At 37.3% G+C, this 27,665-nt stretch overlaps 2 protein-coding genes across 3 annotated transcripts; both read right to left on the minus strand.

Moving 5' to 3' along the window:
• Window positions 1-22,253: 22,253 nt before the first annotated feature.
• Window positions 22,254-25,208, minus strand: LOC113311400. Its single transcript, XM_026560242.1, has 4 exons — window positions 25,033-25,208; window positions 24,390-24,479; window positions 24,118-24,297; window positions 22,254-23,912 (listed from the first exon to the last, which is right to left on the minus strand). Exons 1-4 carry the CDS (start codon window positions 25,206-25,208, stop codon window positions 22,916-22,918), a joined length of 1,443 nt encoding a protein of 480 aa, XP_026416027.1. The 3' UTR covers window positions 22,254-22,915.
• LOC113307893 (endoplasmic reticulum-Golgi intermediate compartment protein 3-like) lies at window positions 25,039-27,330 on the minus strand. Of its 2 annotated transcripts, XM_026556363.1 has the most exons (5): window positions 26,579-27,330; window positions 25,953-26,132; window positions 25,751-25,818; window positions 25,620-25,671; window positions 25,039-25,198 (listed from the first exon to the last, which is right to left on the minus strand). In XM_026556363.1, exons 1-4 carry the CDS (start codon window positions 26,678-26,680, stop codon window positions 25,641-25,643), a joined length of 381 nt encoding a protein of 126 aa, XP_026412148.1. In that variant the 5' UTR covers window positions 26,681-27,330; the 3' UTR covers window positions 25,039-25,198; window positions 25,620-25,640. The 2 variants fall into 2 exon arrangements, with proteins under 2 accessions (XP_026412148.1, XP_026412147.1); XM_026556362.1 differs by having other exon boundaries at window positions 25,039-25,671.
• Window positions 27,331-27,665: the final 335 nt, after the last annotated feature.

Genomic DNA, 27,665 nt, shown 5'->3' on the forward strand with positions numbered 1-27,665 from the left:
CGCACAACCTGTATTATTTCAATTATATAACAAATATAATGCGGAAAAAAAATAACACAGACACCAGAAGTTTTGTTAAAGAGGAAACCGCAAATGCAGAAAAATCCCGGGACCTAGTCTAGATTGAATACACACTGTATTAAGCCGCTACAGACACTAGCCTTCTCCAAGCTAACTTCAGACTGGACTATAGTTTAACCCCAATCAGTCTCCCACTAATTCAAGGTACAGTTGTACTCCTACGCCTCTGATCCCAGCAGGATACTGCGCACTTGATTCCCTTAGCTGATCTCAACCACAACCAAGAGTTTCTGCAACCCAAAATCGCAGACTTGATAATAAACAAATCTGTCTCACACAGAAAAGCCTATCAAAGGATAAATCTGTCTCCCACAGAAAAACCCTAGGTTTTTGTTCCGTCTTAAGATATAAAATAAAGGTGAAAAGGAAACAATTGATAATCTGTTCTGATATTCCCGATGAACAACCTAGATTAATCAATCACCTCTCTACAATCCTTCCTGGATACACAGGCGGTTTGTCGAGGAATCACAAACAGTGAGACGAAGATGTTTGTGAATTCTTTATCTTGCCTATCAGAGAAATCTCACGATCTCAAGCCAATAAATATATTGTACTCGTACGATAGAAGATGCAAGATCAGATCACACAAGTACGATAAAAGTAGTACCGGTCTGGCTTCACAATCCCTATGAAGTCTTTAAGTCGTTAACCTGGTTTTAGAGAAGAAAACCAAAGGTTAAAGGAGAATCGACTCTAGCGAGCGCACTAGTATCACACAGACGTGTGGGTATTAGTTTTGCACAATGCTAGATGTCTCCTTTATATATCCTTCAAATCATGGTTTTGCCTTAGTTACAAAGCAATCCATATTCACAGTTAGATGAAAACCTGATTTAGATCCAAGCTAATATTTCTCAACTATTAGATCGAAAACTTAGCTTGTCACACACACTTCGGTAGACGTTTACTGGGTTTGCGAAAACCATGCCCAAACATGTACGTGTATGTTGGTTCGACATAGTAACCCAAAAGGTTAACCATATGAGCATTTCATATTAACCTTGTTCTTCTTCACCATAACTAGTTCAATTGAATCAAAAGAACTAGTTAGAGAGTTGTTCAATTGCTATGAGATCTTACGTAACTACACAAGACACAATTGAAACAAAGATGATTCGATTCTATTGAATCGGCTCATGAACTTTATAGCCACGGTTTGCATAAAGCATTCCTTAGTAATTTAAGTTTCATGTTCAGAGCACATCTTTAGATCATAACCACTTAAGCTCATAAACAAGTTCGCGGACTTAAGACAACCGGCAGAGTTTTCCAAACTCAGCAGAAAATCTCGGCAAAGAGACTTCCGCCAGTTCGCGGACTAACAGGCAAACGAGTTTTTGGAAAATCCCAGCAGAAATTCTCAGTAAGAGAACTTCCGTCAGTTCGCGGACTGGGTTCATGGACTTGGCAAAGCCAATTCCTCCGGTTTCTCTCAATCAACAAAGTTCGAAAACTTCTAATTTAAGGAATACATGGTTATGTAATCTAAACTCTCATTCCAATCATTGAGACATTCTCAGAGGCCGTTATATAGCCGTTATTCACAGACCGTTTCACGTCAGAGCAATTCGCAAAGTAATTGAAACTTTTCATGACTTTCATCACTAGGTAAAGATAAACTTGATCAAAGAGAAACGCTTTACCAACACACGATTTCGAGAAAAAGATAAGTAGTGAATACTCGGCTCGAAATGTCAAATGTGTATGATCCAGTCTATATAGCATACGACTTTTTGTCTCATAAGAAGTAGGAGATAGAATATATAGACTTTTGAGTGATAGACAAGTTCAAGTCTCCACATACCCTTTTGTTGATGAAGTTCCACGGTTCCTTGAGTAGATCTTCGTCGTTATATGATGAATCTCCATGAAGTCCTCGAGCTCAACTACACTTTTCTATCCTAGTCCGAGACTTAGCTATGTAGAATATAAATCAAGACTCATAGTTTTGATAACTAACATTGACAAACATGCTTGAGATATCAACGCATGCGAGGTCGACCGATCTATGCTCTAACAGCCATGTCTAGAAGAAAATAGGGAAGCGAGCTCTTCTCCCCCTAAGAAGCGGCTTTTACGCCATGACATCAGCTCTAAGGCCATGTCTAAAAAAAACAGAGGGAAGATAATTCTTCTACCTCTAAGAAGCGGCTCCTACGCCATGATATCGGCTCTTAGGCCATGTCTAGAAGAAAATAGGGAAGCGAGCTCTTCTACCCCTAAGAAGCGGCTCTAAGGCCATGAATAAGAAAAAGGAGGAGAGATCTTCTCCCTCTAAAAAGCGTCGCCCTAAGAGCGGCTCTTACGCTACAACATCGGCTCTAAGGCCATGTCTAAAATAAATAAATAAAAACATATGGAAGATAACTCTTCTCCCTCTAAGAAGCGGCTCCTACGCCATGACATCGGCTCTTAGGACATGTCTAGAAGAAAATAGGGAAGCGAGATCTTCTCCCCCTAAGAAGCGTCTCTTACGCCACGACATCGGCTCTAAAGCCATGTTTAAAAAAATAATATTCACCACCTTTGTTAGATTTTATGATTTTGACTTTCTCTATAATTGCCTCTCAATTTCAATAATGAATGATCGAGAAAACATCCACAAATTGAGATTCATAATTCAACTGATAGATGTACACATTAATGCGAAAAAACATCAGGTGATAAACAATTTTATCTTCTAAAAATTTGACCATTAATTAAAAGTCTACAAAATAATCATAATCAACAATTAATGAGAACAAAAGATGAAAGTTATAATAGAGATAAATGACAATTAAGCTTAAAATAGTTTCATACCTTCAATAATATTCTCCTTGGGTAAAAACTTATCAAGGAACAAAGTAAGACATGAAAAATATCTGTGGATATTTTACATTCTCATAATTCAACATTACGTCTGTTAAATACTACAACTAGAATCACTTGTGGGCAACTCATGTCCTAAAATGTGTTAACAAACTCCAATAATTCTAAATATGTTCGACCTAATATAATGTGAATTGTAGTCACCTGTTGGTGGCTATTATTTCACATGTATATGAAACATTTAGATAACCTTAATGCTTGTTTAAACTTGTGAACCAAAACTACTTGTGAGCAGTATTGTATTAGTCGTTAAATCAAACTAAGAGGACTCTGAACATACAACACTTGCAAGATAAGAGTTTAGCATCACTGTGGTGATAACTAAAGTATCCAACAAACATGTACAATTGCAAATATCACATTAACTTTTCTTGTGATATTGCACAGCCCCATTCAATGATATGTACATACTTGATCTGATCATAAATTTATTCGATTATAAACAATTATGAGTAACCCTAAAACATTAATCATAAACATATACTCAGAAGCATTTCATATATAAATTGTGAAAAAATCAAACACCCTTTGATAGAAAAATATCCAGACGTGACGAAATCTTTCTTAAACCAGAATCGAGCATTAAGCAAGTCCATAAGTATAATTCAATAACGAAATTTCGTTGAAGAAAATTCTCTGATGCATAATTTGATACAATCTTAAAGATCATTTTAAACAAAGGGTATAATACAATAAAAATGAAGGATCTTTAGAATAGGCAATGGACATCATAAATTTTCACATACATGGAGGAATTGATCCAAAAATAAAACCTCAATTTTTATAGAGTATGCAATAAGTTTTGGATAAAACAACATAATAATATTTATCAACATCTGAAAATAAAAATCCATAATGGGTTATTCAACTTGATAATAAGTTAATTTAAGCAAATTTTATTTTTATGCATTTTATAAAATATAATGATAAATTATGTGGCATTCACTTAATCATTATCATTATTTTTATGTCTAGTAAACACAGTAAAAATTTGCACTCAAATTAGAAAAATAAAGAGAAATAACACTAGACACTCATCAAGACGTAAAGTGATTCAGATCCATAATGTATGATCAAATAAATATCATATCATTCAGTTTTCTCTTAAATATGTGAACTCGAATCACCTATGGGCGATTCTTGTTCTAATATATTTATGCCAACAATAACATTGTAAGCGTCTGACAATACGATGATTATGGCTGAAAAGTTATTTAACATCACTGTGGTGATTTCCAAAAAAACTTTGGTATAATGTCATTATATAACATTCAATAATTGCAAAACCTTAATTTATGGTTTGGCGAAATGCTTAAAGCAACGTTACAACGATTATTGCTAAGATAATACTCGCTAGTATCACTATGGTGATAGCTAAAGAGTCCTGACATAATAGTCTTAAGCACAATAACCTTACACAATTAAAAAGATCAATATTGAAGAGAAACAATATCCTAATGTACACACAAATTTAATGGTGTCAGAAAAATAATTTTACCATAAAATCATTGGATTAAAAAAAAATCGATCAAAAATTGGCCTAAGTTGTACATTAATGTTTTCGATAAAGTAGAAACAGTAATGGTGGTTGGTTGACATTTCTTTAAGTAAGAACCATTTCTTTATTTCTTACTAGTCATTGGAAATTGATTTTCGTTTTTTTTTATTATTATGGACCGGTTCTATTTATGAATTTGTTTTACAATGAACTATTCTACATTCGATTGATGAAGTGTGGAAAATTTAAACCAGATTATTTTAGACCTATTAGGTCGAAATCCACACTCTCTGTCAAGGTTAACGGTTAGATAAGAAGCAGGGAAAATATTATTAACTCGTCAAGGTCATCAAATGCTCAAAATCAACACTGATGAGTTACTAGTGGAATTGTCAAGATTCGATCGTCCCTAGTAAATGGACCTAGAACACTATTAAACTATCTTGAAACTAGGTTCAACTTTACTTATCCTTTTAAAAGAACTTTTTAAATGATTGCGCACATTTTGACCCTTCTATTAAGTAACAAACATCTTTCAGACATCTTTTCATACGTTTGTTGCTACTGTAACAATAAAACACTCAAAGAAAAATGTTAGAAGAAAAATGAGAAATTTCTGGAAGGTAAATAAACACTCAAATGGACAACACACAGAAGACAGAATCACGTGTTCAACACGCTGTCCTTGACACGATAGTTGACCGGTACGCCTCAAGAATGAGTGATGCTTATACCCTGTGGTCAAGTCGTATCCAGGATAAAATTGCCCGTTGCAAGCACTGTTAGCACTACATTACTTGCCCACTCTTACGACCTCAACAGCAATTGCGCACAGAATGAAAACAGAGGACCACACAGGGGGAGAAGACGAAAAGAAGAGGATAGTAACTCTTTTGGACACGAGTTGAAATGAAAAATGTGATAAGTTTATATAGGGTAGAAGTGAGAGAGGTCTCATCAACGCGCATTAAATCAATTAGAATTAATTCCAAACGGTTTAAAACCTTCATGCATCACATAATATCGATTTAAAACGTTCATGCATCATAATGTCGATATAAAACGTTCATGCATCATAAATTTAATATAAAACGTTCATGCATCATAATGTTGATGTAACGTTCATGCATAAACATAATGTCGCCCAAAGATTTATTTTTGTTTCAAAAATTCAAAAGAAGTTTTCCCAAAAAAGATAAGTCTTGACCTACACCCACACCCGAACCCGAGCCCGGCCCGCCCGCCCGCACGGACGGACGGCGGCGTGCTTCGGTGCGAAGCACCGCGCGTGTGTGAAAATGTGTGATTGCACCAACTAGCCCATTTCCTAAGTCCTCTCCCTCGCACAAAAGTGCTAATGACCCAAGGGCCACTCTATTATCAAAAAATTCAATACTTATGGAGAGGTATCATCTTTAGTTTTCCCTATGTGGGACTAAAGGTTCATTCACAAATAGTGAAAATGAGCTAGTGTCCTTAGTGACCAACAGATCCTAAGTTCCAATCCCACCAAGACCAATAAACCAAACTATTGTATAAATTCATTTTCTCTAACAATTCCCCACATGAATGAAATACCGATAAAAAATCAGAAAAGGGAAAGCGAGAAATACCACTTAGGCAAGAGGTGTCCATGAGGTCTTGAACCTTTGCTTAGTGAGAAATTGCCGGAACTACTTGATGGACAGTGAACGCGATGTCTTGAACTACCATCGTTTGGTGTAATCCACGATAATAACCACGCGTGATATCTCTCTAGGTGCTGTCGAGTTCGTGCCGTTATGTCCTTTTTGTCCCTGGACAAATCCCGTTTCTCCGAATTCTCTAGAGAATCAGATCTCTTCTCATAGGAAGCGACCCACTTCCACATTCATATAGGTGAGTTCCATCAAGAGTGTTTACTGCTACACCCCACTTCAATCTAAAATTGAAACTATAGAACTCATTAAGACTTAATGGAAAGTCATCCTCACATGCAGTCACAGTATCACGTCTACACCATAGGGAAGGGGAAGAAAATGAATTCTCTGATAGCGTTTACCTTGACCCGCCACAAATTAGTTTCTCATTCGAAACCTTGATCTTGGGATCTCCAGTCAGCAAGGTTGAGTATCCTTCATGGCAAGTTTATTTAATGAGCCTAAGCCCCATCCCCTTAGATGCATTACTAACTATCTCCTTGGACAAACCTTTCGTCAAAGGGTCCGCGATATTCTCATTGGACTTAACCCAATCAATGGAAATAACGCCTTTTGAGATTAGTTGTTTTATGGTATCGTGTCTTCTCTTTATATGTATAGACTTCCCATTATAGTAGCTGTTTTTAGCTTTAGCTATGGTAGCTTGATTATCACAATGTATAGATATAGCTGGCACATGCCTATGCCAGAGAGGAATGTCTTCTAAAAAGCATCTTAGCCAAGCGGCTTCCTCTCCTGCTTTATCTAACGCAATAAACTCAGATTCCATAGTGGATCGATCTATGCAGGTCTGTTTGGAACTCTTCTAAGAAACAACCCCACATGCTAGAGTGAAAACATATCCACTCGTAGACTTGGACTCCTCTGAGTCTGATATCCAGTTTGCATCACAAAGTCCCTCAAGGACGGCAGGATACCTTTCATAATTCAAACATAAGGTCAACGTGTATTTCAAATACCTCAACACTCTAAAAAGTGCATCCCAGTGTTCCTGCCCTGGATTAGAAGTATACCTACTTAACCTACTCACAGCATAAGCAATGTCTGGCCTAGTACAGTTCATCAAATGCATCAGACTTCCTATAACTCGTGAGTATTCAAGTTGTGATACTCCATTACCTCTGTTCTTTTTGAGTTTACAACAAGGATCATACGGAGTATAGGCAGGTTTACAATCAAAATGATTGAATTTTCTAAGCACAGATTCAACATAATGAGATTGACTAAGACTATAACCGTTAGAATTTCTTCTAATTTTCATCCCTAAGATTACATCTGCAGGGCCCAAGTCTTTCATGTCAAAGTTCTCATTCGACATGTTTTTAGTGGAATTAATTACATCCATGTTTGTACCAAGTATAAGCATATCATCAACATACAAGCATACAATCACACAGGCATCATTTACAAGCTTAGTATATACACACTTGTTAGATTCATTGATTCTAAAACCACTAGAAAACATTACATGATCAAATTTTTCATGCCATTGTTTAGGTGCTTGTTTCAATCCATACAAAGATTTTTTTAGTTTACAAACTTTGTTTTCACAACCTTTCACTACAAAGCCCTCAGGTTGTTCCATGTAAATTTCTTCATCTAATTCACCATGTAGAAAAGCTGTCTTTACATCCATTTGATGTATTTCTAGGTTATGAACCGCGGCTATAGAAATTAACATCCTAATGGAAGTAATTTTCGTAACGGGTGAGTAAGTATCAAAGAAATCTTCACCTTCCTTTTGTTTGTAGCCTTTGACTACTAACCTAGCCTTGTATTTTTGAATAGTTCCATCTATGTTACGTTTCCTCCTGAAGATCCATTTACATCCTACGGCCTTACACCCTGGAGGTAAATCTACTATCTCCTATGTATCATTTTCTTTGATGGATTCCATTTCACTAATAGAAGACTCTTTCCACCACGGAGCTTCAGAAGAAGTCATGGCTTCTCTATAAGTCTGAGGATCAAACTCTGCTAGTGTTATGAAGTCAGGTCCAAAGAAGGTTTTGGTTCTAGCCCTTTTACTTCTCCTAGGATCAAATTCTACTTCATCTTCCTCTAAAGGTAAAGTCTGACTGGTTGAAGGGACATCTAGGGGATCAACACCTCTCTTACGAGAGTCAGATTTTAAAGGAAAAACATTTTCAAAAAACACAGCATCCCTAGACTCCATAATAGTATTCATACCAATTTCAGAAATATCAGAATTCACAACCATAAATCTATATGCAGGTGTATGCTCAGGATACCCTATGAAGACACAATCAACAATTTTGGGTTCTATCTTGGTTGCTTTAGGTTTAGGGATATGAACCTTAGCCAAACACCCCGCACTTTAAAGTATGCTAAAGAAGGTTGTCTACCTTTCCACAATTCGTATGGAGTTTTATCTGATCCTTTAAAAGGTACTCTGTTCAGGATATAGCATGCTGAGAGGACAGCTTCTCCCCACAAGTTCGAAGGTAATCCTGAACTAATTAACATGGCATTCATCATCTCCTTAAGGGTGCGGTTCTACGTTCAGCTACTCCATTCGACTGAGGTGAATAAGGAGGGGTAACCTCGTGTATTATGCCATGTTCTACACAGAAATCTCCTATAGGAGTTATGTACTCACCACCACGGTCAGACCTAATGGTTTTAATGGTAGTATTCAATTGGTTTTCAACTTCTAGTTTATACCTTTTAAATGCTTCTAAGGCATCATCCTTACCTCTAAGCAAATATATATGACAGTACCTAGTACAGTCGTCTATAAAAGTAACAAACCATTTCTTACCACCTCTAGTTTGAACTGATTTCATGTCAACTAGGTCTGAGTGAATTAATTCTAAGGGTTTAGAATTTCTATGAACATTTTTGCTAAAAGGTTTTCTAGCATACTTTGATTCTACGCATATTTCACATTTGTGTTCCTTTTCCAAACTAAATTTGGGTATGCATCCCACATTGGCTAGTTTAAGCATTGACTTATAATTTACATGTCCAAGTCTACCATGCCAAACGTTCAAAGACTCACAAACATAAGCAGAAGAATTATTATTATTCATTACAGCAGAGTTTACATTAAGCTTATACAGACCCTCAGTCTTATAACCCTTCCCCACATAATCCTTACCCTTAGTTACAACACATTTCCCAGATTCAATTACAATTTTAAAACCCTTATCATCTAAAACAGCACAAGAAACAAGATTTTTGCAGATGTCCAGAACATGAAGAACTTCATTCAAAGTGAGAGTCTTACCAGAAGTGAGCTTGAGCCCAACTTTTCCTTTTCCTACAACCGCAGCTGCAGATGAGTTACCCATATAGAGTTTCTCTCCTTCCCCTACCTTATTGTAGGAGGTGAACATTTCTTTGTTCCCACAGACATGTTTGGTAGCCCAGAGTCTACCCACCAGTCTCTCACATTTGTTACCAAATTTACTTCAGACACCGTGCCAGAAAATTCATCTTTGTTGTTTTCAACCAAATTAGCATTATTTTTCTTTTTAAGGTCCTTACGGTTTCTACAGTGAACCGCCATATGGCCAGGATTTCCGCAAGCATAGCAATCACCCTTAATTTTATTAATGCTAGATTTAGGTTTCTGAAACATACCTTTCTTGGCTGGAGGTTTCTTGGAGTTGTTTCGGTTCTTATCAGCATTGGAACCTTTGTGTTCAGTCACATGAGCTTTGTAAGACATGTCCCTTGAAGAAGATACATTTTTTTCCTTAGAGCACAACAATTCTTCAACTTGAATCTTCTTACCCAGTTCAACCATAGTAACTTCAGCAGTTTCATGTCTCAGTTTCTTCTTGTACTCGGACCAGGAAGTAGGAAATTTCTCGATAGCAGTAGACACTTGAAAAGTTTCATCAATCACCATACCTTCCACAAGAATTTCATTCATAATTTGCTGGAGTTCAAGGAATTGATCAACCACAGATTTGTCATTCACCATTTTATACTCATAAAGCCTAGATACCAAGAATTTCTTACTTCCGGCAGTTTCAGCTTGGTATTTCTCCTCCAAAGCAGCCCATAAATCAAAAGCAGAAATTTTTTCTTTAGCATTGTAAAAATCATACAAAGCATCCTCTAAACAATTCAGAATATGATTTTTAGACATGTAATTATTCCTCTTCCATTCTTCTAAAGAAGACTCACGACCAACATCATTCAACGATTCATCAAAAGGTTTAAGAACATAGGAATCCAACTCATGGTAACTTAGAAAAAATAACATTTTTGACTGCCACTTCTTAAAGTCTTTTCCAGAAAACTTTGCAGGCCTTTCAACATCGTTCTTACCCATTGTTACAGACAGAAAACAGAACTATCGTGTAAAGATTGTTGCTACTGTAACAATAAAACACTCAAAGAAAAATGTTAGAAGAAAAATGAGAAATTTCTGGAAGGTAAATAAACACTCAAATGGACAGCACACAGAAGACAGAGTCACGTGTTCAACACGCTGTCCTTACCACGATAGTTGACCGGTACGCCTCAAGAATGAGTGATGCTTATACCCTGTGGTCAAGTCGTATCCAGGATAAAACTGCCCGTTGCAAGAAATGTTAGCACTACAGTACTTGCACACTCTTACGACCTCAACAACAATTGCGCACAAAATGAAAACAGAGGACCGCACAGGGGGAGAAGACGAAAAGAAGAGGATAGTAGCTCTTCTGGACACAAGTTGAAATGAAAAATTTGATCGGTTTATATAGGGTAGAAGTGAGAGAGGTCTCATTAACGAGCATTAAATCAATTAGAATTAATTCCAAACGGTTTAAAACGTTCATGCATCACATAATATCGATTTAAAATGTTCATGCATCATAATGTCGATATAAAACGTTCATGCATCATAATGTTGATGTAACGTTCATGCATAAACATAATGTCGCCCAAAGATTTATTTTTGTTTGAAATCTTTTAAGTATTAATTTAAAAATTCAAAAGAACTTTTTAAATGATTGCGCACATTTTGACCCTTCTATTAAGTAACAAACATCTTTCAGACATCTTTTCATACGTTTGTTGCTACTGTAACAATAAAACACTCAAAGAAAAATGTTAGAAGAAAAATGAGAAATTTCTGGAAGGTAAATAAACACTCAAATGGACAACACACAGAAGACAGAGTCACGTGTTCAACACGCTGTCCTTGACACGATAGTTGACCGGTACGCCTCAAGAATGAGTGATGCTTATACCCTGTGGTCAAGTCGTATCCAGGATAAAACTGCCCGTTGCAAGCACTGTTAGCACTACATTACTTGCCCACTCTTACGACCTCAACAGCAATTGCGCACAGAATGAAAACAGAGGACCACACAGGGGGAGAAGACGAAAAGAAGAGGATAGTAGCTCTTCTGGACACGAGTTGAAATGAAAAATGTGATCGATTTATATAGGGTAGAAGTGAGAGAGGTCTCATTAACGCGCATTAAATCAATTAGAATTAATTCCAAACGGTTTAAAACGTTCATGCATCACATAATATCGATTTAAAACATTCATGCATCATAATGTCGATATAAAACGTTCATGCATAAACATAATGTCGCCCAAAGATTTATTTTTGTTTGAAATCTTTTAAGTATTAATTTAAAAATTCAAAAGAAGTTTTGCCAAAAAAGATAAGTCTTGGCCCACACCCACACCAGAACCGCCCGCCCGCATGGACGGCGACGGCGTGCTTCGGTGCGAAGCACCGCGCGTGTGAAAATGTGTGATTGCACCAACTAGCCCATTGCCTAAGTCCTCTCCCTCGCACAAAAATGCTAATGACCCAAGGGCCACTCTAATATCAAAAAATTCAATACTTATGGAGAGATATCATCTTTAGTTTTCCCTATGTGGGACTAAAGGTTCATTCACAAATAGTGAAAATGAGCTAGTGTCCTTAGTGACCAATAGATCCTAAGTTCCAATTCCACCAAGGCCAAATAACCAAACTATTGTATAAATTCATTTTCTCTAACAACGTTAACTTAACACCATCAATGACTATGAATCACATGCCCAAACAAAATTAGATGATCCATTCAGCTGAGGACTTAAGATGCCGTTGATTAGTTAGGTTTTAATTTAAACTTAAGTGTAAAAAATCACAAAACGTAACAAAAAACTTACCTGATTTATTTGTATTTCAGTCTAATTTATAAAGCCCATTAAAGTTATAAATCACAGGCCCAACACTAAAGTTTAATTATGAAGCCCACTTTCGAATTAACGTACGAACCCTAGAAGTTTCCTGGCGGAAAATTGTCTGTACGCTCAATGATAATTTGCGCCGATTATATTTTGATGGGAATTCAACTTTCATACCGTAAGATAATACTTTACCAAAAGGGGAACTTAGGGGGAGACCCCAAAAAAATAATATTCTCGTTCTGAGGCCTATGATTAATTTTGGGTACTGTGACACCCATAATTATATGAAATTATTAAAAACTCCTGCATGACGGATTATGCATCTGCATGACTGAGTTATGCATCAGGGGTATAATTGGCAACTCAACTTGGACATAACATATCTAAAAATTCGCACCTTAAAAATTTACAAATTTTATATGGTTGGAAATCTTTTAAAGATAGCTATGCAACGAGTACAAACAACAATATCAAATTTTTGTTTTTCATGAAAAAATCGGAGGTGATCATCGTTTTAGGCAAAATTTTCGAAAACTTGATACATAACCATTATGCAGCCACCAAAAAGGATGCATAACGCATTATGCAGACGCATAACGAATTATGCAGACATTTTCTCGACTGCATAACAAATTATGCATCTGCATAACAAAGTTATGCATCTATAACAAGTCATGTACCCATTGTTTTCGCACCCTTCTTGAGTATAAAAAATTGATGCATAATGCAGTATATATCCATATTTACGGATGCATATCATGTTATGCATCTATTTTCTCGATGCATAAAAGATTGTGCGACAATTTTCTCGATGCATAATGCATTATGCATCCTTTTCACGACTGCATAACATGTTACGTAGATATTATTGTAGGTGCATGACAAGTTATGCAACCTTATTTTTTGTTGGTTTCAATACTAACAAAAATGTTGTTGTATAACGTGTTATGCAATCATTTTTCGGACTGCATAACACGTTATGCAACAAATTTTGTAAATGCATAACAGGCTATGCATCCATTTTCATAGCTACATAACAAATTATTCAACCATTATGACCAACACAAATACATCCGTAGCTTCCAAATCAACAACACCAACTCCTCAAACTCAGCTTATCCAAGAAAATATAAACTGAAGAAAATGATAATCATCAAGACTCCTCCCTTGTATAATACGAGTTTGCCTTTGGCCAACCCTCCTTTGATGGCTTCATCGAGATCCAATTCTCTATTGATGGCAGCAAGTACCACCACCGCTCTTTGTCACAGAGAAAGAGAGCAGAAGAACATCCTTATTTCTTGTTTAATTAGGCAACACACAAAGCAAGTCTTACTTCTTAAACATAATTTTGACAACCGCAGAGCACCAATCGCAAGCCATGTGTGGTCGTCTGGTAACGACCTAAGTCTGTAAAGCATTTCTTCTGGATTTTTATTTTGTGCTTCTCTAAATTAGCTAAAATAGCCAACTTCTTTCGTATCATCTCCCAAAGAAGAGTGAGCAACGCCTAACAGGAACAGTGTCTTGTCGTTTCCATTTGACACCTCAAGTGTTTTCTCTAGTTTGATAATTGCCTCTGCAAGTTGGAAATAAATTTAAAAGATAATGAAACTAAAAGATAAATTGGGAATAGATTTAGTAGCAACACATAATGAAACTAAAAGATAAATTGGGAATAGATTTGATTATAAAATTAGAATTACCGTGAATCATCATCTTCTTGTGTGGTTCATCTTTCTGAAACCTTGAGCACTGTAGAAGCACCGCCGCCCACTTGTTGAGATCACCAGCATTACCGAGATGCGTGTGTTCTTTAGATATTTTGTTTCTCTCTTCGAGTTCTCTCTCTTCCACTTCAAACAATTTCCATTCTTTCTGTTTAAAAATTCCAGCTTTTCTTGTATACAAAAGCAAAATTCTTTCTAAATTAGAGAAAACCCAAATCTAATCAAGGGTTTTAAGAGAGAGAGATGAACCTTGAAGAGAAGATATCTGGGTTTCATTCAATCTAGTAGATCGTCGTGGAACCGATTCAGACTGAGAGATTAATCTATTTGAGCGGCGTAGAGAAGAATAATCATAGACTTTCCTACAACATTTTCTCTTGTTGGGTGATGTTTTTGACGGAGATGCTAAAGTTCTAAGCTCTGAGATACTTTTGTCTAATCCTAAAGAAGAATAAAAGAAGTACTGAAAGAAAAACGAGGAATAATAAGCGGAGAAACAATTTTAGAAATTCTGGGTGTGGGAAAAATTTTACCCCAAAAAATGGGTGCGCGCCTGAACTTTTCTGAGCATGGGTTTCACAGTGGAAGAAATTTATAAAATGGGTTTGGCTGTAGTTTTCACTTACCAAAAAAGTGACATGCATCTAACTCCGGGTGAAGTTTTAATACATAATCCCAAATGTTTGTACTCAAAAATAATTCTAGGCACTAAACATGATGGAATGATGATTTGATATGAAATTAAGGCTAGAAGATGATAGAAAATAAATAAGAAGACAAGAATTTAACTTTTGCCTACATCCGCAGAGGAAAAGAGAAATATTTTATTGATAGTAGGATACAAGAGTTTTCTCCGGATTAGCTAACCTAAAATTCCATATCCCATTAGGGTTCAGGATACATGTATTTAACGCCGGGTGAAGTTTTAATACATAATCCCAAATGTTTGTACTCAAAAATAATTCTAGGCACTAAACATGATGGAATTGATGATTTGATATGAAATTAAGGCTAGAAGATGATAGAAAATAAATAAGAAGACAAGAATTTAACTTTTGCCTACATCCACGGAGGAAAAGAGAAATATTTTATTGATAGTAGGATATAAGAGTTTTCTCCGGGTTAGCTAACCTAAAATTCCATATCCCATTAGGGTTCAGGATACATGTATTTATAGTGTTTATGTAACCCTAATTATGGTGTAAACTTAATATGCAAGCAACTTGGGCAACAAGGTTTCTGGAAATTTCTGGAATCTTCTATCACGGGCCAGCTGGACGGGCTTGGTTACCGTCCTTCTGTGTATTTTATACACGGTACAAACATCGCCCCCTCTTAACCTCCAACTTGTTGGGGGTTAAGAAATTTGTTTTCCCTTCTGCGACGACCGTTGATGACGTAACTCGCCCCCAAGCGTGAGTAGAAATATTACCAAGACGCCCCCAACTGTAATAACCTGCAATAAAATTTTCTCACGTGCTAGGTGAGACTTTTTGCCAAGTATTGGACTTGTGATGCTCGAGAGCTAGTCGAGTCTTGAGAGGAATGTAGTGTGCTTGCCGCTGGGGCAAGACTTTTTGCTCGCAATGTAACAAGGCTGAAGCGCTCGATGCTCGGGCAGGCTGGTTGTTGCTAGTGTTGAGTACGAGTCTTTGGACCAATACTGGGCATTGGGATCGTGGTTGAGACGAGACTTTATGCTTGCCAAGGTGCAAGTCTTTCATGCTCGCGTGCAAGGCAAGATTTTATGCTTGCGATAAGAGCAAGACTTATGTGCTCATGTGAAAGGTGAGGCTTTAGGTGCTTTCCATGTGATGCAAGGATAAATATTGAAGGGTCTAGGCAATCCTAATCTCGCACTCGATCATGTCGCTGATCACGAACTTTGAAATCGATTATGTCGATATCCACGAACCTCGAACTCGATCGTGTTGTTGCCCCAAGTGCACTGAAAAGTTTCTCGAACACAGAAATTTTTGCTTCCATACTGTAGTGAATCGAAAGACAATTCGAACGAGCCAAAAATCACTCAATTCGTACTCAAAAAAGAAGAAGTTATTGATGAAACAATATTTGCACGAAGCACGCGTAAAGAACAACTAAGGTTACTTAGTCATGTTTCATTGCACAAATGATGGTTCGCACAGTTGGTCAAGAGCGTAGAACACGAGCTGGTGGTTACTTGTTCTAATCCCAATTCGCGCATATTTTTCTTCTTTTTCTAGAAAGGCAGCATAGCACACTATGCTGACGTGGATTGCTGAGTGACACACTATGCTGATGTGGATTGCTGACTGGATCCAATGATGATGTGGTCGCCGATGACTGGATAAACGTTGCTGATGTGTCACCTTCTATGATGACATGGCAGTGGCTGACTGGATTAATGTGCCGACGTGGAACCAGATTCGCTGACGTGGCAACGTATCATCGAATCCATCTGTCACAAGAGAGTGAAGTGATGACGTGGCAGAATGCTTACGTGGCACTGGGCTGACTGGACCTAAATGTATGACGTGGAAATCTGTGATTAGACAAACACAAACGCTGTTGACGTGGTAGTATCTGCTGATGTGGCAATCGGGATGACATGTCATCAAGCTGACGTGGCGGTCGGGCTGACATGTTACCATGCTGAAGTGGTGGGCATGTGCTAACGTGGCAACCTGTGTTGTTGTGGCAGACATGTGCTGACGTGGCGGAATCATACTGACTTGTCACCGAGCTGACATGGCACGAACTTGCTGACGTGGTACAAGTCGTGCTGATGTGTCAGTCGCTGACTGGAAAACTACTACTGACTGTATGAACGATGCTAATGTGTAATAACTTTCCGCTCACGTGTCGGCTGATGATTGGCTACTTCTTGATGACGTGGTGCTGGTTGACCCGGTCTGGACTAGATCAGTCTCGTTACACGTGTCGCTCGTTAAGTAGCTGAACCTGGTTGAATCGGTTTGGTGAACCTGAAGCTGGATCTGTGGCTGGAAAAATCATATGGTTCAGATTTCGTCAATCTGACGATTCTTATTGGCTAGATCTGAAGGTGTACAATTGATTTGATGCTGATGATGACGACAATACGAAATTTGGGTTAGAAAACAATTTGAAGAAAAGTAAAAAGACAAAAGAATTTAACGTTGTTCAGCGATTGATGCCTACGTCCACGAATGAATCCCCATAGGGAGATATTTTATTGACATGATGATTACAATAGTTGTGGCTTGGTTAGCTAACCCATAATTCCATGTCCCATGAGTTGGATTTTGGCCTCTATTTATAGGCAAAAAATCCTAATTTGGTTCCATAATAACCCTAGATTTGTAGTTATACAAAAATAACCACCTGGATTCATACTTATCCTTCAATATTTGTGTTTATCCTTGAAGATCCATGTCTATCTTGAAAGATTCTTGTATATCTTCACATGATTTCAGTCTATCTTGAAAGATCTTTGTCTATCTTCACAAGATTTGTATCTATCTTGGAATATTCTTATCGATCTCCCAAGATTTGTGTCTATCTCAAAATGACTTCTACAATAAGTCATTTGGGCTTCTATAAGCTAGTCTGGGATTCCATAATAAGCCATGTGGGTTTCCCCAATTAACCCATCGGTTTCCACAATAAACCGTATCGGGCTTCCATAATAATCCATGTGGGTTTCCTCAATAAACCCACCCGATTTCCATAATAAACCATATTGGCCTTCCATGATAAGCCATGTGGGTTTCCTAAATAAACCCACCGGTTTCCACAATAAACCGTATTGGGCTTCCATAATAAGCCATGTGGGTTTCCTCAATAAACCCACCGGTTTCACAATAAACCATGTTGGGCTTCCTTAATAAGCCATGTGGGTTTCCTCAATAAACCCACCGGTTTCCATAATAAACCGTATTTTACCGATATCAAATAGCTTGTGTGGTACACACGTATACTACTTTAATAGGATACAAACATCGCGCCATCTTAATTCTCAACTTGTTGAAGAATTAAGAAGAGTATAATCCCGAATGTCCGTTGCAGCGCGCCTATAATGACCGCGTTACTTTTACGATCATCATGCCGCGAATTTAGCGTTGCTAACTTTTCGGAGTGCGCTCGGGTTTATGTCAACATTTCTAAGTATCCCAATTATACTTAAAATTTTCATGCACCCTCATACTGCAGGTACCTAGCACACTGGATACACGTTCACAGTATCAATAATGTACTAAAAAATTTCTTATATAAATTTATGCACGTACCGGCATGTATGGCTTGACGTGTAGATGTGCTCTCTATTAGCACTTCCTTGATTTGACCTGGAGTTAGTGACTAGCCACTTTGTTGTTTATCGGACAACCTTTCGTATCCTTAGCCAGCTTGTTGTGTGGATTAAGAAAATCAAAAGAAAAACTAACCTTCGCGGCTCGTTCAAATCCGCCATATGTTGTTTATCCGATAACCTTTCGTGACCTTGGCCAGCTTGTTGTTTGGATTTTCCCCAAAATCGGCTTAAAAACTCAAAGCACCAAAAATGTACTTAACCATCTCAAATCACCAAACACGTTCAAAGTACCAATAATGTACTTAAAACTCCATATAGTAACGCCAAACAAATCGACATGTTATGTTCTCTTTCTCTTCTATTAGCTAAAATATGGCCTAAGTGTTGGTCTTGTAATTCTTCTCTAATCTCATGTCCCACCCTTATGGTGAATGAAGCGTTTCCTTGGTTTTTCTCTGTGGTAGAAAAACACTCCAATTTATGCTTTAATAGAAAAATTATCAGGATTAAATTAGTAACTCAACTTCGACTTTGAGAACATACCTCACTTCGAATGCAGGTTTCTCCCTAACTTTCTAGGCACATTAGTTTCCCATTTATTCTCGTACTAGCCTAGAATTTTACAATCAACGCTCTTGTGTCTACGAATAATGAATGCACAACAATCTCTGGTGTACAGGTTGACTGTAGTTAGCTTTTTGTCATACATTTTCTTTATTTCGCTCCATCTTCGTTACCAAAGTCTTTTCTTTTGTTTCATCTTTTATTGAAACATTTCACCTTTGTTCTTGAAGTATTTCTATCAAAAAACTTCGCTCTTGTTTTTCCCTTTTCTAGAAAAACATTACAACTACTTTCTTGATAAGCAATTCACTTCATTTTTGTCTTTCTCTATATTAGAAAAAAATTCCAAGTATTTCCTCCACATGTGTTCTTTAATATTTTTCCTTTGATCCTTTCGCTCTATTTTAGCTTCAGCTTAATTGTATTGTAACACCTTGTTTTCACCTTTCTCTTTATTAGAAAGACATCGCAACAATTTCCTTTAATAACCAAATACTTCGTCTTTGTCTTCCTCTTTTATAGAAAGACATTGCACGTATTTCTTCAATAAATACATGCAAAAAGTGTTTTCAATTGTGACTATAAACTTGATTTATAATGTAATCGTGGAAGACTTACCTCCCCAGGCGTTTTTCATCTTAGTCGCCCCCATTACTTCCAATGATATTGAAAAGGATGCATCCTATTGTTTGACTTCCTTAACCATGTTGGTTTTAATTGCATGCTAGGCATCACTTTAGCCGCCCCCAATATCTGTAGAGATATTTCCAAATAGCAAAGACGCCCCCATGTGAAGCAGGAACTAGATCTAAAATATCCGATCCTCACTTGCTAGATGGATCTGGGCTTATGATATCTTTTTTGTTGCCATCTTATTTCTGGTTCCATCGTGATTTTTGTACCCAAAAATAATTCTAGGCACCAAACACAATGAAATTGATGATTTGATATGAAATTAGGGCTAGAAGATGATAGAAAATAAATAAGAAGACAAGAATTTAACGTGGTTCGGCAAGTGTTGCCTACATCCACGGAGGAAAAGAGAAATATTTTATTGATAGTAGAATACAAGAGTTTTCTCCGGGTTAGCTAACCTAAAATTCCATATCCCATTAGGGTTTAGGATACATGTATTTATAGTGTTTATGTAACCCTAATTATGGTGTAAACTTAATATGAAAGCAACTTGGACAACAAGGTTTCTGGAAACTTCTGAAATCTTCTATCACGTGCCAGCTGGACAGGCTTGGTTACCGGCCTTCCGTGTATTTTATACACGGTACAAACACCAAATAAAAAAATCACGATTATTGCATATTATCAACGGATAATCATAGATTCTAAACACAAGCTCTAGATGCCAACTATAAGTTTTAATTTATAGATACATAATTTAGGATCGTTGAACTTCATGATTATCACACAATAAAATATGAATAGAATTTATAGAAAAATACCTCATAGCGCTAATCAATAATCCGTCGACGATCAATTGAAGTAGCAGTAATACCTTGTGGAGGTCATGGTTTCTCATTCTTCACCTCTTACGTTATGAGTAATCAAATCTCCGAACCAAATACCAATGGCTATTGTGTTCCTCTTATAGGTAGAAGGAGGACCAAGTTCCTAGGATTTAGTTATAGCATTATATCTCGACTGTCCATCAAAGAAGAAATATTAAGAAATAATCCCAGAAATGATAATTAGTATAATTTAGCAATAATCCATAATTAACCAAAATTATTACATGGCTCAATGAAATATTTCTATAGATCAAATTAGAAATATTCTTACACTCATATCCGATAAATAGTTCTAGACAACAAAAGAGGTAATGCTTTCTCATGTTACGAAGTTTATTCGCTGTTGGTCTTTGTTGACCCCACCAGCATGAAGATAATTTCTTACACTTTTTACAGAGTGTACCAGAAGGTTTATGATTCCAAGCACGGTCACACAAAACCTAGTTTAGAATAAAAGAAAAATATGGTAATGATATTTTTTCTTTTCCCAAGGAGAATGATAACCTCGAAACTTTCCCGACCTTCTAATTTGTGTTTCGACAATGTTCTATGAAGTTTTTGTTTTTGGGAGTTTTTTATTTGTTGGATTGTTCCGGATTCTGAACTTTGTGCATAATTTGATCCACTTGGTTTTTTTAAAGCATGAGAAAAGAAAGAGCAAGCCAAGAAAGCTACTACACGTGGGTATTTTGTACTCATAACGTCATTCGATAGAATTTGGTTGAGAAAAATGTGAGATTGACTGGTCCTATATTGTTGTTGATAAGTTTTTTGTTTGGCTTCTTTCTACTGCAAAGTTTGTCATGCCGTCTACCGCTTGATCGCACTATCTTTAATTGTGTTGAAAAGAAGAAATAGGAATTTATCGCATTTTTTTTATTTCGTTAATCATTTCTGGAATATACCGTGGAGCTTCAGCCTTCGCTTTTATAAAACACATCAGATTTCCGAATCCGTCTCAAAGATAACTTTTGGCCATAATCTATTTGTTGCCGTCCTAGATGCCAACATAGTTGCCTGCGCTTCGGTTATTAACACAATATATAGTTATTCCTAGAGACTGCGCGAGAGCCATTGCAGTTTGAGCACAGCAAATAAAAATTGCATCAGCCGTTCCTAAATGTCCCCTAGCAACACCATCTGTGTTGATCATCGTCCAATCTGGTTCCGGTCTGATCCATCCTGCTATATTGTTATTATTGTTATGATGGCCCTGGTTGATGGTCTCCAGGTAAAATGGGGGGAGTTATTTTATTAGCCCATTCAATTTTTTGTTGTTGCCTGGATATTGTCCTGGATGTATGGTGTTGTTTGAAGACTAATTCAGTTCTGGACGTTCAGAGGTTCCAGAAAAATTAACAGAAAATTGATATAGAGGAGGCATGACTAGCGTCTTGAAGAATGCGTGAAATGATTGTTTGATTTTTTTTTATAGTGATATGGGAGTTGGGGTTGGTTTGATTTGTTGATAGACGATATAACATGTTGTTCCACGTACCTGCTGCTATTGGGAATCAAAGAAGCATGTGTTCCGCTGTTTCTGGTTTGGCATTGCACTGGGGGCATTGGTTGGAATTGGCGAGGTTGATGCGGTGTAAAATCGAAAAGGTCGGAGGACCTTCATTGACAGCTTTCACAAAAAAAAGCTACTTTGTACAGCTGGAGTCACCTATTTTGTACAGCTGGACCAAAATTCACACGTGGATCTTCATTTTCCCTAAATACCCACTGTACTTTCTTCATCTTATCCATCGTTAACATCTCACTTGCAGAAAGAAACTCAAATGCCAAACCAAATTTGCCACAATTAAAATACGCAAGCACCCTGATTCAAAAGTTTTGGATCTTTTGGAATTCGTGGAAAGCCCAAATCATCTTTATAAGACAGTAGCTAATGGCAATTAGGTGGTCTGCCATTAGAAACTTTTCACTACCATTAACAACCGATACAGTGTAATGGGTTTGTTCATTTCACTTTGTTTTACATCCCAAAACGCCAAAACTCTTTTCCACCAAGATGAATATTACCTGCTAAAAATTATACTTCTTGCTGATCCCGTCCATTTTTAGCCGCCATTAAAAATTGTGCCCAGTGAATGAGTTGATGATTTTCTTCTCGTTTTATAAGTCATGTTTAACAGTGTGAATCAGTGAAGCTAGAGATTTAAAATCGTAGTTTCATTACTTTAGTAGTTGGTTTTTAGATGCGAGGTGAAATTGGTTTTTCCAAAAGGATTTGACGGTTCCGGGTGAAATTTAGTCGAGGAAGATGAAGGTATAATGGGTATTATTTTTTCCACGTGTATAATTTTACACGTATTCACCATTGCCACCTCAGCTACCAGAAAAGTTGACGGAAATATTAATGAAGAGAGGTCTTGCTAATGTAATTTCTGTAGGAGGAGGTAACGCAAATTATCCCAATTTTCTATCTTGGTTCCTAAATCGTACATAATTCAAAACCCACACTGCAATACCCCTTTCTTCTTCTTCTAAGCTCCTGGACTAAAATTCTTCTGCTTCTAAGCTGGTTCCACCAGGAAACACAGAACCCCAGTATCACGAAAAACGCTTATTCTGATACTCATCCCATCCTTCAACCATGTACTATCTCGCCTGAAGTTACCCCAACCCTTAAAGAGGAAATAGTCGCCGTTGTAGCTTTTAAAGATTATGCTGTACCTTTGAGAATGCTGACAAAAAATGGTTCCCAACACCCCTTGCTCACTGTTTTCATAAGGAAGCAGAAGACTTTGAATTTTTACTGCAAAGGCCTGAGTTAGCACCAACTTTTGTACATGTCGATTTAGATCGTAGCTGCTCAATTTTCTGATGGTGAAAACTCTTGGTGGTGCTCTGAGATAAGGTACAGATTCTGATGAAGCCGAAATCTCGTTGTCGCCTTCGCAATTGCTTGCATCTGCTCTGGAAAGTGCTGCCGAAGAAGAACACTCACTGAACCTTGACTTCTCTGGTGGAGGCAAAGGTGCACGATCCTGAGCAAGAGATGCTGACGAAGCGGTATTCTCAGTGTTGCCTTTGGGACTGCTTGCATCTCTGCTTGGAGGTGCTCTTCTGCTGAACCGGTTAGTTTTGTATCCTATATCACCACTTATCCTATATCCAGAAACATTTTCCCCTGTACAAGAGTTGTCAAGCCTACTATTCCGTTTTCCAGCACCAGCTGCTCTAAGTGAATCCGAGAACAAATTCCTAGGGAAAGATGCACAAGAAGTTGGCTTAGGAGACGAAGATGATAACTCATGACTGAACCTCGACTTCCCTAGTGGAGGCAAAGGAGCACGATCCTGAGCAAGAGTTGCCGACGAAGCCGTATTCTCAGTGTTGCCTTTGTGACTGCTTGCATCTGTGCATGGAGAAACTCTTCTTTGGAACAAGTTTATTCTTTCTCCTTTATCACTACTTATCTTCAAAGACTTGTCACCGAACATGATAACACAAGGTATACTAGGCTTGCGTTTCCTTGGGTTTGCATCATCTGAGGTTGCAGTTCCTTTCCTGCAATCAAACAACTCAATCCTTTAGAGTATAACACAAGATAGCCTTTTAAAGGGCAAATGCCCCCCCCCCCCCCCCCCCCCCCCCCCCCCCCCCCCCCCCCCCCATGTTAACAAGGTGGAGACTGGAATCACTGCATTGCAAAAAACTAGAGAAGCAAAACTTAAGAGAGCAGCAAAAGAAGGTTTATAGTTGTTAACAGTACCCAGCAAGCTTCCTGGCGAGACACAAGAAAGGCTTCTGGAAGTTGTAGTTACTCTTTGCATAAATCTCATAGTATTGCAGATTCTTCTTCCTGTGGAAAGTAACTTTCTTTGCTTTCACTTGCCTGTTCCTGACATCAACCTTGTTTCCACAAAGAATAATAGGGATATTTTCACAGACCCTAAACATACACATGAAAATTAAACTGCATTAGTATCTGACAACTTAAAACATATACTCAAAACCAAAAAATAGCTTAACAACAGAACAAACCTGCTGAGATCTCTGTGCCATGTAGGGACATTCTTGTAGGTCAAACGGGCAGTAACATCAAACATAATTATAGCACACTGTCCATGGATACTGCATGAAACACAAAGGTTCAGCAAGTTAAGTACTGAAAATGCAAAAGATTGCTGATGAATATCTAGAAAAAAATCAAATCCTAACTCAAACTGCAGAAGCACAATGGTTAACATACAATGCGCTAGCCAATCTTAACTTACAATCACATCTCAACTCAACAAATGAGAAATAGAGAAAGCAACAAAAGAATCACATATAACTGTCCATTAGCAAAAATAACAGCAACTCTAAAATAGTTCAAATTACTTACTGAAATTTTCAGTAACAGTTGCAAATAAATTATACCCAATAGGTCCTTTGTTGAACAATTAAAGATTAAAACTTTGAATATTCAATCTTTGAATCAAGATTCAGTAACCCATTTCTTCCAAAACCCTAAATTTGTCAAAAAGATTCAATCTTTTGAATCAAATTATTAAGAAAAACAAACCTATATCTCTAACTTTTATTGAAACCAATTCTGAATCAAGGTTCACCACCATTAATCCTCATTATTCAAAAGGGGGCAAATGCCCACCCAAAATCAAGAATCAAGAAAATCAGTACTTACATAGTTGGTGAAGAACTCTGCAACGAATTCACTGTATCTAATGCACTTTGATTACTACTCTGAACTCCAAACTCTTCAATACCCTGTTTTGATTCATCACCATCAACATCCATTGGAGCTTCTTCCTCCTCCTTTTCTATCTCTTCTTCAACCATCTTAGCTTTCCCTTTATCCATTGGTGGAAAACACAGTAAAATCACTCACGAATCAAATTTTTTCCCTGTAAATTTCTATCTGTATGTAGAAATAATGGACAATGATCATCCATAGAAGGATGATTCTTGAAGTGAGATTGTTTAAAAGGTCTCTCTAAGATATGGGTGTTATGTGTCAATCAAAAGTTTTTGATGAAGATGAGTTGGGTTTTGGTTTATAAGATTTTTTTTTAGGTTATGATCTCTCTGAAACCGGGGAAAAACAGAGTATCTTGAAACAGGGAGAGGGGGGAAGTAGACAGAGTTAAAAAGTCGTTATAGGTTTAGGGGGTTTTATATTTCACCCCCAAAATAAACCCCTTTTTTACTGTACACGTGCAATTCACGTGTGTGCCATTATAATGTAGGGGTGAAGTCATTATGAATACTAACCTTGATGAAATACTGATACATTCAATTCGGCACTTCTTGCATCCATTGCACCCTGAAAGATAGTGTCAGTGGTGAGCAAAAAAATGCATATAACTTTCATATAACCACCCATCTTCAAGATATAGGATTACCCATCAAGAGGATTCACAGCTCCGGGGAAGTATTCTCCAAAACACAATTTGTTGATTTTGTGACTTATCTAATTACACACAAATAACTTATAAGACAAAGGCTTCAACAGATATGACAAAGTTGATATGAAAATAGAGAAGATATAGACAATTTTCCATTCACAGAGAAATACAAATTTTCATGTAGAGGTTCACAACTTACATTGTAACTGTCCTTCTGGAAAGCCAGCAAATCTTGCACATGGACATTTGACTGATGAAAGCTTTTCCCAGGAGCAAAGTGAAAATTCCCAGCTACTTTATTTACTTCCAAGAACCCATAGATATTGCATCCTTCACCTTCTTCATCTTTTATCTGCTGGAACAAACCTTCTCTTTTGCACTACATAGATATCAAAAGTTGGGAGGAGTTCAGAAATACTATAAATAATCAATGAGGTCATAAGTTCAGCTACATATGTAATAAAACAAAGATATCCAGGAGCCACACATTGCACAAGTTGACATGAATATAAGTAATCTATATTTATCGAATCCCTTGACAAAATAGCTATTGAACCTGTTGACAAAGACAGATTTTTGGAGAGTTTTTGAATCGAGAACATAGAGACATATTTGAAGTTGCTGCCGTTGCTTTAGGAATAAACGGTATGAATTCAAAGTTCTTCGAGAGTCTGGTAGGAAGAGGAATGATGGGGTAGAAGAGATTTCAGACGCTAATAACAACATGGTGCTTATAATTAGAGTTTGATATGATTCGAAGTTAAGCTTGTTGCTGAGAAAGCAGAGAGAAAGAATGGAAATGTTAGATGATGACATATTAATTACCAGATTGATGGGATGGCAGCACAGTACATATTCAGCCGCGTCATTGTGTGCTTGTACTTCAGTCATGATTTGCCCCAAAACAGCCTCAAACTCCTTGTCCATTCTTAATTTAAAGATTTCCTTCTAATCCTTTGGAACATAATCCTGCAGACTCTGGTAGCAGTGCCTTTTTGGTTCAGTTGAGGTCGAGAAGACCTGATTGTGGTTCAGGCATTTTGTCAAGCACTAAATGTGTGCTTGTACTTCAGTCATGATACTCGCCCAAATCAGCCTCAAGCTCCATGTCCATTCTCAACTTCAAAATTTCCTTCTAATCAAAAGACCTGGTGGATCAGGATTTTTGGGTTAGGCATTTTATCGAGCACTGATTGTACGTGCATCTGGTAACTCAGATATGATCGTTTTGCTGTTGTATTCAGATCTCTTTGAACCTGCAATTTCGAAATCAATACAAACACATTCTCCAAAACAGACACAAATCAATATAGACAGCAGCTTTCTCTTCAATTTTCAGCAAATCGCTAGTTTCTCTGAATGTAATCGTGAATCCAACACAAACCCAACTCTCTAAATCATTGTAACTCTGAATGTTAATGGATGATTAGTGTCGCTTGATTTTTATTTCCACATTGTTTGAGGGTTTAAGATGATGTAGGGGTTTTGGACAGAGAGAGCGAGAAAGAGTGAAGACGGGGTTATTTTAGTTATGTTATTACTACCCGATTTTGGGTAAAATAAGGGTGCGCTTGGCAACTACAATGGATGTTGCCTTGAGAAATTCGACTAAAGTAGGAGGAGGCACGAAGAAATAGATTCTCACCGCCTGAAAACAAACCTAGCATTTTGAGTGGCCATTTAAAAGGAATTAGGGACATCTTTTTATTCTCATCCATTGAAGGTGGTTAAGGGGTGTCTTAAAATAGTAAAGTGTCTATATTATCCTTTACCTTTATACTAAATCGAAACAAAATGTCCCTCGTATCATTCCTCCTCCTCTTCTTCTTCTTCTTCTTTTTTCCACCCATTAAATTTTTTTTCATCATTTTAGTTTTGATTGAAAACAAAGATCGTCGATCAAACAAATGTT

This window comes from Papaver somniferum, chromosome 9 (genome assembly GCF_003573695.1).
Source record: "Papaver somniferum cultivar HN1 chromosome 9, ASM357369v1, whole genome shotgun sequence".
NCBI lineage: Eukaryota > Viridiplantae > Streptophyta > Magnoliopsida > Ranunculales > Papaveraceae > Papaver > Papaver somniferum.

What these genes read in the sequence shown, in the direction of transcription:
- LOC113311400 (XM_026560242.1), bottom strand. Translation starts at nt 25,208, where the DNA reads ATGGATAAAGGGAAAGCTAAGATGGTTGAAGAAGAGATAGAAAAGGAG. An exon ending in CAGAGTTCTTCACCAACTAT is followed by an intron (nt 24,480 to 25,032) that starts GTAAGTACTGAT and finishes TGTTTCATGCAG; the next exon opens with TATCCATGGACAGTGTGCTA. An exon ending in TGGCACAGAGATCTCAGCAG is followed by an intron (nt 24,298 to 24,389) that starts GTTTGTTCTGTT and finishes GTGTATGTTTAG; the next exon opens with GGTCTGTGAAAATATCCCTA.
- LOC113307893 (XM_026556363.1), bottom strand. Translation starts at nt 26,680, where the DNA reads ATGGACAAGGAGTTTGAGGCTGTTTTGGGGCAAATCATGACTGAAGTA. An exon ending in GCTGCCATCCCATCAATCTG is followed by an intron (nt 26,133 to 26,578) that starts GTAATTAATATG and finishes ATATCTATGTAG; the next exon opens with TGCAAAAGAGAAGGTTTGTT. An exon ending in TCCAGAAGGACAGTTACAAT is followed by an intron (nt 25,819 to 25,952) that starts GTAAGTTGTGAA and finishes GTGTGTAATTAG; the next exon opens with ATAAGTCACAAAATCAACAA.